Here is a 13281-nt window from a genome sequence, read left to right as displayed (position 1 = left end):
GCATTAGAAAACTCACACATACATGTTTTGCATCTTACCATCATGAGTTCCCTCTGGAAGGACTTCCTCTCCTTGTTCTCCATGTTTGTACACTCCTCTTTCAGCTTCTCCAAAACCGATGCCACCTTCTCTGGTTCACTGTCCAGCTCGGTCCGACAGAAATAATTCAGTGGCAAATTCCCGTACCCTAGGGCATCAGCAAACGCCCTCCAGTTGCCCACATTCTCCATTAAAACGGTCCTCACAGTTGCGTAAATGTACGTAAGAAATTTGCAAGGCTTCAAAATCTGCTCCAGCAGCATTGTGGTTGTGAGGTCCGGCCCACACCAATAAATGGGCTTGACCTTACCCAAAACCAAAACATTCTTGGCATGAATGAGGCCCATCTTCCCCTGATAGTATCCAATGTACCACTCTTTGGTCCGAAGCTGCCCTCGTAGTTTGATTTTCTCCTCACTAAGTAAAGCAATAACATCTCCTTTCTTGTATTCCAAAAGGTAAGTGCTCTTGTGTTGCCTGATGACAGTTTTTATCAACTTGCCAAATTTCAGGTTTGTGATGCACCGGTCTTGAAATTTGGGGTATTTGGAAGTGACAGCCAGTGGTGAGAGAACAATTTTATCCACTTCTTTCTTCTTCAAGAACCTCCTCTGGCCTGTTATCCTTGCACCGGTCTTCGGTGGTGGTTGTGGAGTCTGGACACAAAACTGGGTGAGGATACAGTCAAGGGCATCTTTGACTTGTACCCTGAGAGTAAAGTCTGAGATGTTACTGGGGTTGTGTGACGTTATCATATACAGAAGCCTGCTGACCTTCCCCAGTTTGACCTGAAATCCCTGGATAATCCCTGCCCCCTCGGCTGCCTTCACCTGATAGTTGGACATGTTGGAGTACAATCCAACCCGGAGGTCCTGAGGGTAACCAAGCACAAAATGGTGCTTTCCCCAAAGCTGGAGAGCAACAGGTGGGGTGGAGCTAGCTTGTCGGCCTACCTCATTCACCAACAAAGTCTTGGGTGCACAGTCGTGTCCAAACATGGCTATGACTGCCTTGAATGAAGGGTGGATGTGTTTAGGTCCATAGACACCCAGAGTAACTTTCCTCTGCACATAGTCCCAGACTGTTGTATTGGGGCTAATGTAAGGTGACTGAACCACAACGGCCACGTACATGCAAGGTTCAAGACTATCCAACTGCACTTGGACTGTGTCTTTGTAAATGTAAGCGTTAGGGATTGGTGTATAAGGTCCTTCTTTGCAATCACTTCTGACGCAAAGAACCTCTGCAATGTGACAACTCTCCTTCTTTACAGAAACCAACACCTTTATTTCCAGCGTGATGAAGGACTTGGTCTCCATGTTACTAAGCTTGATTTCCACCACAGGGCTGACAGTAGAGCAGTGGTCACCATTGAGTTCCAACGGAGGGTCTAGTAGGGCTTTCATAGAAATCTGCTGGTGGTCTCCTTGGCTGACATGGCCTTCAGGGATGTGAATATTAATGTGGGTCTCTGGAAGCTGAACAACTCCCCCATTGGAGTCTAACCTGCACACAATGTTTGTCTCCACTGGCTGAGTCTGGCCCCACCCAGGGCTCTGGCCCAGGGAGTCAAGGTCATGACAAGACCTGGCTAACTTCCTGTGGTTCAACCAGGCCGTCCTGAAATCCTCTCTGCTCTGAAACTGCTCTGGTAAAGGAGCTTTAAGGCCTGTGAAGAAGCCAGAAGAGGGTAAGGTTGGATTAGACTGGGCCTGCAGGACGGACAGCTCTGACAGACTGTGGGAACGTTTACTCCTGAAGAACGGGTTATCCCTGTGAAGGTTAGGCACAACCTCTTGGGTCGGGCTGGTGGGTATGGTATTATTTATGTGGCAGCTGCTGAGTCCATTTGTCATGAAGGCGCTGCTGCTAAAGTCAGAGCCAGCGGACGGAGACGCCAGTGCATCGAAGAGTATTAGGTCTGCAGAGTTCCTTACACCCATGTCTTTGCGGTTTCTATCCAATGGACAGATAAAAGGGTTCACGGAGAATGGACTGTTGTTGTATATCGTGGCGGGTTTAAGGGTCATCCCTGTCCATTCTCCTAGATCTCCAAACTCCTTCGACCCGTCCTCATATCCCTCTCCTATACTGTCAATCATCCCACTGTCACTAAGCGTTGAGTTCCTGAAGTTGAGTGGTTGTACGTAGGCGGCTGGAATGTAGCCCATTTCTGTGTTGTTGTGGGCATACCACCACTCTCCACCTGATGTATCCAGCACAAAGAGGCGATCACCTTTGGAGAATTTGAGCGTGGTAAAGCTACTGGGACAATAATCCTTTATGGCAACCACTTCCTGCACGGCTCCAAAGCAGGAGGATGTATCCAGCCGCAAGGCACTGGGAGAAGGCACTGCAAGAGACAAAAACATATTAGAAACTGTTAAACCCTGGGGCATTTGTTTCCAGTCGGAATCATTTTAATGTCACGCAAAACACTGGATTAGCCGATAGCAGAAACTTCATTCATTTAAACAAAGTAATGACCGGAAAAATTCATGATCTTCATAAAGTATCGATGTATTTATTTATTATCAGTAGAAATAATCCTTGTACTGTTGGATTTGCTTAGTGTTAGCTTAGCGCTGAACAGTTTGTCTCATCGGTCTGTTGTTTTATTCAATAATTTATAACATACGCTGGTCTCAGACTGTTAGACCGGTTTACACGTCTGTCCATTTAAGTGCTTGTTGTCTGAGTTTTGTTCTGGTTTTGTTTGGTTTTTATCTGATCTTCTTCTGGTTACGTGAATGTATAGAATATGGATATTGATACAAGCATCACATAGCATTGCCATGGTAACAGATATGGATCTGTGGGCACTGGGGGCAACTGGACTTAAGGGGCTACGCCACAATCACTGATTCAGGTGTCCGATTACAAAACTGGTGACTGGTTTGCTTGTGTGGCTCACATAATCTATTTCAGTTTTCATTCTATGTGGCGCTGTTTCCATATTTCCGCCTGCATTACATGAAAGAACAATAAATATATCTCAACAACCACCACTGATCAAATGATGAAAACTGTTTAATACCTGTTGATCCACTACTCCTATAAATTCATATAAATAATTGGTGTAAAATACAGTTTGTCATCTTTTCATGGTCATCAGATATGACCCATTTGGACGTTCAGAGGCTCCGTAGTTACCGTGGAAACACCGTCATCTTCTACAACATTGATTAACCAGTAAAACCCATGGAGTTTGGACGAAGGAGACACTTGTTCTTTATTCAGTTGTTGATATCTTCTCTAAAAAGGTCACTTTTTCTTCAGTTATCTCTGACTCTCAAATATAAATCCTCAACTTTAATCTGAGCTTCAATGAACATCTACATGATCAGTGAATTAAATATAGGAAAATACCTGATTTAAACTGAAAATAGAGAGGATAATATTATAATACATGGTGATAAATCACTTTAAAAAAAGTTAAAAATAGAGAAAAAATATTTTGGGACTGACACAAAAGTAGCACTGGGTCTTTATGGGTTAAAATAAGACGTGGAATCTAGCGCCTAAATGATTCAATGCTCAGGAAAAGAAACATTAAACCGCATTAATCACTGAATCTCAGACAAATAAAAGGAAAACATGAAAAATCACCCCAAATATCATTCTAAGCAGCACTTTTTAGATCACAACATATATGTATGAGTGGATGAGCAGCATCATTAACTGCATAATGTACTATTTCTGGCTGGGCTCATTAGTGTATATGGAGCATGTCAACAAAGCTGTAACGAACTGCAACCAGTAGAGTGAAAAAAGCCAAAGAGGGAATAATAGTGTTTCAGCACAAGCTACATAATTTAACAGCAAAAGATGAAAAGCACAAAATTAAAACAACACATTGAAATTCCAGAGAGAGACTGTGCTATCCCCTTCCTGCCTAAAATTTATTTACAAGAAAATGTATTTGAGGAGGAGGATTTATGAGAGAAAGGATGGAAAACTCAATGAGGTTGACACACATTTAACTGAATTTTGAGTAACAACAACAAAAAAATGCTTGATTAAGGCTTGATATGAGAAACTTTCAACTCTGGTACAAATAGATTTTGTAGATTTGGCTTCAACACCAGTTCTTAAAAGATAGCTTTCATAAGAATTTTCCATTTTAACAAGAAGATCAAGACAACATTAGCATTATTCAGTGCCATAAAAGTATATCCTCTTACTGCCTAAATGTATTTACAATCATAGAAAAAATGTATTACTTGCATTGTGGCTGTGATATTGTTTATTTGTTAATCACATACAATAACTATGATGCAAATCAGTGACATTAGGCATAACTGTCTGGATACCACTACAGCCATCTATGCTATGTTGAAATATTTCATACAATATCCCACTAACTGAACAAAATAAGCAACAGCAAGATAAACAATCAAAAATCAACAAAATTGACAAAAATGATCAATGAAGTAGCAAACTAAAGCATGAAATGAATAAAAAATGTCCAAAATAAGTAGGGAAAAAAATAAATGAAATGAACAAAATCAATAATTTATCTAACAAACAGAACACAAATTAATAAAATAACAAAACATGAGCAAAAATGATCAAAATAATCAATGAAAACATCTCTTGATCTGAATTATTTGGTTAATCAGTGTTTCAAGTCTTATATTCATTTTACTGTGAAATGTCTTGTGAAATTACAAATTGCAGATTTTGTAAAAATGTGGTTAAAATATGACACATGCAGATATAAACCTGATATTAACCCCTGTTTTTAAAAATATTATGAAAATTTGGAAAGCACAGTGTATCGTCGATGTCGGGTGGAAACCTCTTATGTCCAATAGGGTTATTTTTCAGGAAACTAATAAAACGGTGTATATTCTAAATAAAGGAATGGAGTTAAGAGATGTAGCCACAAGACATTTTCAACACTTTTCATTGGTTAAATATTTCTAAAACCACCAGACCAATGAGAAGACTGACCAACAGAATCGTTATATGACAAAAAAAAAAAAACACCAAAAAATAGACTTACAAGGTTTCCGCCTGACAGTGACGACATAGTGTATATACAATCACATAGAGTATTGAACAGCCCCTCATTACATAAACAATGGAATGTTGAGGCGAGTTTGCGGTTAATGCTGACCTTTGACATCGGTGAGACTGGCGCTGTTGACTCCTTCGCTGAGGTCGATGAGCGTCCCTTCAGACTTGCAGCGAGGGAGGATGTGGTTGTTGTTGGTCACTCTGATGATCCGATGGGCAGCCATGGCGGGTGTTTGCCGTGGTGGTCGCTCATCGGCAGCTTCACATCTGATGGAAAAAACCAACATGGGATGAGTTCAGAGTCGGAGCAAACGATGACATTGACAACGGAGCATTTGATCAGATTCATGCATCAGCAGCAAGAGGTTGTCAAATGGAAAGTTAATTATATTATATTAATATAGAAATGGCACGGTTGAAGGCAGAAGCACAAAAAAAGACATAAAACTATTGAGTAAAATTCCGAAAATTATTTAAGATTTATGATCAGGACTGATGACTTTGTGTGAAAAGTGAAAATTAACATAATATATCTAATATTTTTAAGCAGAAGGTCAAACATATGGCCCCTGGGATGAATGTTTAAAATGTGAAAATTACACTAATGATATTAATAATTGATGTATGAGATGTAAAAACTGAAACATGTAACATGAATGTAAAACAATCAGCTTCCTTGAGACAATGTCCACAAAGTACGTTCAGTTTTGAGAAGTTTTCATTTTTGAATTTCCGACAAATGATTGAAAAATGTGCCTTTACTTCTAATGGTCCATATTTTAATGGTTTATAACACGTAAATGGTTACAGATATCAATATTGCTACTATTGATCACTGATAGGAAGTCATATATGTACTTTCATCTGAGTCCATGACCTTTGACCTTGAGTGACCTTGAAGGGTTAAACAGAAAGTCACCAGTGTCTACATTTCAACAATCTTCTCTGAAACTACTGGTCAGATTAATTTTAAAGTTTGTATGTATCTTCTTTGGGACAATGTCTACAAACGTTAGTTCACAGTTTTGAGAAATGTATTTTTTTGCATTTTTTGATGAATTTTTGAAATATTAAAAATGTGCCTTTACTTCTAATGTTCCATATTTTGATGGTTTAAAACGTGTGAATGGTTATACATATCAATATATTTACTATTGATCACTGATAGTAAGTCATATATGGACTTTCATTTGGGTCCATGACCTTTGACCTTGAGTGACCTTGAAAGGTCAAACTCAACATCACCAGTATCTACATTTCAACAATCTTTGAATCCCAAACTACTGGTCAGATTCATGTCAAATTGTATATGTAGCTTCCTTGGGACAATGTCGACAAAGATTGTTCATATTGTTCCTATTGATCACTGATAGATGTCAAATATGGACATTCATTTAATTAGTTGAGTTCTCCTCCAGTGAAAGTACCACCCACTTCTATTGGCAGATTGATCTCCTGCTTCAGGACCACAGGACTCTAACATAGAGACTGAACCTGACAACCTCACACATTCAACTGTGTATTGATCCTTGATAGAACATGCTGGTCAGATACAGGGACACTGGTTCTATTTTTTGTGTATGTTGGACTAATATCAATCTTTATAATAGATCCAGTAATGATCCTTCCACAGGTTCACCTACAGAAACCTTGTTATGACTTTTACTTCCTCTAGAGCAGGGGTGTCAAACTCATTTTCTTCCGGGGGTCACATTCAGCCCAATTTAATCTGAAGTGGGCCGGACCTGTACAATAATAGCATGATAGCCAATAAATAATGACAACTCCAAATTAATAATAATAATAATGGATTAGACTTTATATGGCGCTTTTCTAGACACCCAAAGTGCTTTACATTATTGATCCATTTTTCATTCGCTCTCACATTCTCCCTCTGGTGGTGGTAAATTACATTTGTAGCCACAGTTGCCCTGGGGCAGACTGGAAGAAGTGTGGCTGCTAATTCACGACTACCACCACCAAACATTCATACGCATTCATACACCAGTGTGAGTGGCACTGGAGGCAAGGAGGGTGAAGTGTCTTGCCCAAGGACACAACGGACTGACTAGGATAGAGCGGGATTTGAAACGCCAACTCTCCGGTTATTGGACAACCCGCTCTACCACCTGAGCCATGACCGCCCCAAAATTGTTTTAGTGCAAAAAATACCATTCAATTCTGCAAGTATTTACATTTACAAACTACCCAAACAAAAAGATATGAATAACCTGAAAAATGAAATTTCTTAAGAAATGTAAGTACAATTTTATCAGTATTATGCCTCGACTTATCATTTATACATGTGTATTACAGATCAGATCCACAGAGGCCCAAAACATTTAGTAACAGGCAAAATATTGTTAAAATTGCACTTTGTCTTTAGACATTTCAGGTTGTTCATATTTTATTGTTAAAGGATAGTTTCTTAATGTAAGTATTTTCAAAATTTAATGTTTTTTGCACTAAATCAAAGAGAAAAAATTGGTGTTGCCATTATTTATAGATTATTATGATATTATTTTGGAGTTTGATGCCCTAACTTGCAATTTGCAAATTCCGCGGGCTGGATTGGAACCTTTGGCGGGCCGGTTTTGGCCCCCGGGCCGCATGTTTGACACCTGTGCTCTAGAGCAAGCAGGTACAAAACCGACCGTTACAAACACTCTTTTCTCCCAACATCCATAGCACTGTAAAATAAGAAACTGGATTTGATCAATGGGCCTTAAGTCCTCTGTCTTTTATTCAACCTTGCCTAAGGTTGGGCTTTTACAACCACCCATATTCATACTAATTATGTGTTTCAATGTTTTCTAAATTTTTACTTTTAAGGAATTAAATTACTCCCACCCTTTTAAACTAACTTGTATCACTTAAATTGATTCTATTTATTGGATCTCGGGGGGAAGGGTGTAATAAATGAACTGGGTGTAATACCTAATTGTGATTATGCTGACTTTAACCCTTTCATGCACAGTGGTCACTCCAGTGGACAGATACTCTCCAGCTGTTCTCTTGTATGTTCATGGTTGTTTTAATTCCATGTCCTCCTGAGACCCAGCAGTGCATTTTTGTCCTCTGTAGAGGACTAAAGTTTGACAGTTTTAATTTAAAAAATGCTGTTCATTGCAAAGGACATTCCATTAAAAAATACATAAATGAAAATAATTTTAAAAATGTATCTGAAAAAATAGTTGCATTATGCAGTTTCCAATCAAGATGACTGTTTAACGTAAAAAAGCTAAAGATTTTCACTTTCCTGGGTCTCAGGAGGATATCAGCCAACACAGTGAACGCTCATGCATCATCTACACTGATGTTCAGAACATTAATGGAACTCTGCTGTTCTTGATAAACCTGATCTGCACTAATATGCTTGAGAGGAAATCAACTGATGATTTTCTCAAACAAAAAGTTTTTTTTTTTTTTGTGTATTATCTCCATAACTAGTATTAAAATAGGAGAAAATATGAGAAAACATCAGATTAGCTGCATTAAAAATGTTTTTATTTCATAGTTTTAACACAGTCTATCACTTTATGATGATGGGCTTTAAATATATGTTTCTTTGCTTCAAAAATTAAATGTATGCTGTCCAGCTGAGTGGACATTTTTGTAACTTAATGAAAAATAGATTCATTAAAAATTCTATTGCATTGTTTTTTCCATGCCTAAAGAGAAATAAAAACACTCAGGAAAAAAATCTTGATAAAGGTTCTCATAATTCATGCGTGAAAGGGTTAAGATCATGTGACTGAATTGTTTTGTGATTTTATGTGTCTGAATGTGAATGCAGCAATATGTAGCACTGTTGTCCAAAACAATTAATGGGGCAATAAAGTTTATCCTGATCCTGAGATCATATTACATGTATTACACTGGGTTACAAAAAAATGTTTTTTACAAGTTGTCTAGGTTTTTTCAACTGAATTAGGACCATTTTGCACCGCTAAATCCAAAAATGACATCTGTTTTTCTCAATCAGGTCAGGTTTTTTTGCTAATTTGATTTTGAAAAACTGGATCTTCTCACAAAATATAATAATTAATACCAAAATAAGATTGGTAAGCACACTTTATGAAACTTATGACTTGATTCCTGTTAGGTACAATGGTGTATTCACCGCAGATGTAGCAGAATACGTCAGGCTTATTTTTGCAAGATCTTCTAGTCGAAGCCATTTCATTCACCTGTAATATTAAAAAAAACATTAATCATAAATTGGCAAAAGTAAAATCTTCAGAACTCGTTTATTGCGAGAAATATGAAAGAATTTTGTATCATATGATGTGAAAATGCCCATAAATGTAAGCCAAAATGTTAAAAAGCCAATATGTAGCATAGTTCAGAAAGTTGACCTGATTGAGCAAAATTAATGTGATTTTTGGATTCAGCACACCAAAATTATCCTAAATCAGCTCAAAAACTTCAACAATAAATTTGTTGTTGACCAGTGTTATGAACCCCAGCTTACTGTGTATGTAAAACGCCTAAACTCTGGGTGTTACCATTAGGCTTTAATAACAGCCTCTACTGGAGTCATCTGTAGTTCATTTCACCTCTGGGACTTGTTCTTAATCTATTCCTGCAGGGAATTCAACATCTCAGCATGTCTCTCCGCTCTACTTCATTGCTATAGTAGTATTTACATCTCTGACTGTATCGACCAGTGTCAGAACTGAGCACTGATTCAATTTGTGTATGAAAACACACAGTCAGCAGAGGACGGTAATCTGATTAGAAAGGCAGAGGAAGAAATTGTTTTGCAGCAAAAAACGCCGTCGCCTTCAGTCACCAGAGACTTTATTATTCCTTCAGTATGTGGCGAGTGGTAGCAGCGGGAACATTTGCATTTGCACACTAATGACGCCACTTTAATCTGATTAAAGCGGCGCAGACCGTAGGAGCTGCCATGGAAATGCTTTTCACTGATTATCTTCATTAGAGCTTTAATTTGTGGAGCTGAATTTGTGCCCAGTGTTTTTACACTATACACACACTGTGATTCAAATACAGGTGTTTTTTGTTGTTATCACATCATCTGCTGTCATTCACACATAAATACATAGTACAGATGTTTGAGCAAAAGTAAAAATACTTCTTCAGCTACTGCAGGAAAAGAGAAAAGGTGCATTTTTATCTTTCATTGTATTCGTCTCGTTCCATCATTTTCATCCATTTTTGCTTTTTACATCATTTTCATCACAGTTATTTTGTCATGTAGTTTTTGTCTTGTGTCTTTTTATATCATTTCCTTTGTCTTACATCTTTACATTGTTTCATCTGCTTAAGTTTGTTGTGTGTGTGTATTGACTGGTCGATTCACCAAGTGATCTGTTTCATCTTTTTTCATTCTTACCTCGTTACAGCAGTTTCTCCTTATTGTTATGTTGCAAATTTTCTGTCCGGTTGCATCTTTTCTGCTGTTTTTTAATCTCATATATATGTAGTTTTTCTTGTTGTGTCTTGCTATATCTTTTATACACTTTTCACTGGTTGTGTTTTGCTATGTTTTTTTCTTCTTCTTACATTAACGTCAGTTTTATCTTGTAAGTGGACAAGTTTTATCTTGGTTTTAGTGTAATTTTTCAAACTATCTTTTCACAGAAATGTGAATAACCTGAACACATATAAACAACCTGAAAAGTCTAAAGAAAAACAAATGTAATTTTACCAATATTCTGCCTTTTATTAAATGTTTTGTGTGTTTGTAGATCCACTGTGATCTGTAAGTTCTAATGTACATGTGTAAATGATAAACTGAGGCCCGATGTTGTTATAATTCACTTATTTTTCACAAGAAATTTCAGGTTCTTGATGGTTGTTTAGAAAATTCACATTTTTTTTTCATAATTCCATATAAGTAGAAAAGAAGAAAAAGTAGCATGAAAGGAATTATCAATATTACTACATATATACTATCCACTGAATAAGTGTAAAATACACTGTAAATGTATAAATGTGCAAAATACTGTTGTGTGTAATTACATTTATATGATTATAAGGAGGAATTATACAATGCAATTTACTTGTTTCTGCATTAATACAAAGAGAAATGTCTGAATTTGTTATTTATAAGTTATTATGTTATTATTTTACTGGTCTGACCCAGTTGAGATCTAATTAGTCTGAATGTGGAACCTGATGAGTTTAACATCCCTGGTCTAAATAGTTGCACAGGCTTGAGTTACTAAATCCTTCCTTTTTCTCCCAAAATAGTTCAGTATAAAGAGGCAAAATTATATAATTGTTGCTCAATAAACGCTCTAGAGGTTGAGGCAGACCACAGCGGAGGTGCACTCTGGAACATGCCGTGTGTTTGTGTGTTTAATGGCTGCATCTTTTTAACTGGAGCTGCTGCTGCTGGAAAAGCGCTCCGACTCTTCTGAGGTGACATTTCATTTCCATGGTCCGTCTACGCTCAGCTAAGAGTGTGTCCTCTATCGATAAAACCCTCTTCCCGCTCGAAAATGAGCACTCATTGAGCAGTCTGAGAGAGGCTGTGATCGATAACATGCGGGGACACAAAGACGCTGTCCTCTGCTGGGATGGAACACACAGGACGACGCTACGACAAACACAACAAAGGATCTGATACAGGAAATGGAGGTCTACGCAGTCCTGGACCTGGTCCTCATGGCAGGGTGTGGAGGCTATTTGACCACAACTAAACATTTTTACACTGTTATAGTTGGGATGGCAAACCTTTGGGGTATTTTCTAGACTTCTACAGACTTTCTTTAATCCATAAAGACCCAGTGCTACTTTTGTGACAGTTCAGAAATCAGTTTTTCTCTATATTTAACCTTTCTTAAAGGGGTCATATTTTGCTAAACTCACTTTTAGTTGTCTTTAGTTCAGTTATTTGTGTATTTGGACCCTAATAGTTCATAAAGTTTGAATGTGAACCCTCCAGGTGCTGCAAAGCTATCTTCATATTCATTCCGGCAAAAATCAAGTGGATTTCTACAACCTGTTTGAATTCCTTCTTAATTTGTTACGTTTTATAACTAGTTATGTCAAGACATTTGCACATATAAGGTCAAGACTTCTGATAAACGTTTCTCCAAGTACGGTGAAACGGAACAGAGCAGCAACGGCCTAGAGGGGGTGGGGTGTGAAGTGGCTGATTTGCATTTAAAGGGCCAGTGCTGAAAATGACCTTTTTCGTGCCAATAGTCAGAAATAGGGTTGAAGATGGACCTGTGGAGTTGAATTAATGAAGAATTTAGACCAAAGAATAGCATTTACAGTTTATATAGAACACAGGGAAATGTTTTAAAATGCATAATTCCAGTTAACAAAGTAAAATATCACTCCTTTAAGTAATTTATCACCACTGATTGTAATATTATACAACAGAAACCCATTCCGTTGCACACATTAAGACTTTTTTACAGTTAGAATGAGCCAAAATGACACCTGAAAAACATCATGAATTGGCGTCTTGAGTTCCTGAACATATCATCATATTATATACAAGTCAAGTTTTAATATTTCTTAATCTTTAGTCTTTCTAAATAAGTATTTCCCATACTATGTCCAACTTTATCAGCCAATATGCAATTCCAATTTCACAAATATTGAAAAATGACACAGACTGTTCCAGTTTATATAGTATCTTTTCCCTCCTGAGTAGAAGGGAAATCTCAGCATAGATTTTTTTTTGTTTCTTCAGTTCAGTGTTGTGCAAAAACACTCCCCTCAATAGGGAGAAGCCCTGCACATTGTATTTGGAAGAACATTTCCACATGGGAGTTTCATTATCGGTGCAAAACCTACTCATCCCTTCACTTCCATCGCTATTTACAACAATGGCAAAGAGTCCAACAGCACAGACACTACAGAAGAACTTCTACAAAGATGTTGAATCAGTACTTTTCTAGTATGTTTTAATCCAACTACCTGTACCTCGGACATGTTCACTGCGGGACAAGACGACCCTGCATCGGCTCCCGTGGGTCAGTCCACAGCAGATTACTCAAGTGTGGAAACTCTGGCTTCAGGCCCAGGGTGAGAAATACGAAGAGCAACCTGACGCGAACAACACTGACCTTGATTAAATGTCATCAGCTGCATTAGAACAAAAAGTAGAGAAGCTGTAAGACAATGACCCTGGATTGGACCCTAACCTGTCAGCTGATAAAAATAGAACCAATGTCCCTGTATCTGACCGGCATGTTCTGTCAACAATCAAAAGCAAGTTGAATATGTGAGGTT

The 13281-nt window shown here is 37.8% G+C and overlaps 1 protein-coding gene across 1 annotated transcript in view; it reads right to left on the bottom strand.

The window, feature by feature from the left end:
- Nucleotides 1–13281, bottom strand: part of sh3bp4a (SH3-domain binding protein 4a) — a 54769-nt gene that overhangs the window by 26506 nt on the left and 14982 nt on the right. The window contains exons 2-3 of the mRNA XM_030152737.1: nt 5162–5328; nt 39–2392 (exon numbers count right to left, since the gene is read on the bottom strand). Of these exons, the coding sequence (XP_030008597.1) occupies nt 39–2392; nt 5162–5285 (2478 nt within the window). The 5' untranslated portion in view covers nt 5286–5328. The remainder of the gene's footprint in view (nt 1–38; nt 2393–5161; nt 5329–13281) is intronic.

The sequence above is a fragment of the Sphaeramia orbicularis genome, chromosome 2, assembly GCF_902148855.1.
Source record: "Sphaeramia orbicularis chromosome 2, fSphaOr1.1, whole genome shotgun sequence".
In the NCBI taxonomy this organism is placed as follows: Eukaryota; Metazoa; Chordata; class Actinopteri; order Kurtiformes; family Apogonidae; genus Sphaeramia; species Sphaeramia orbicularis.
The sequence above is the reverse complement of the archived record's forward strand: the minus strand, read 5'-3'. Positions and strand labels throughout refer to the sequence as shown.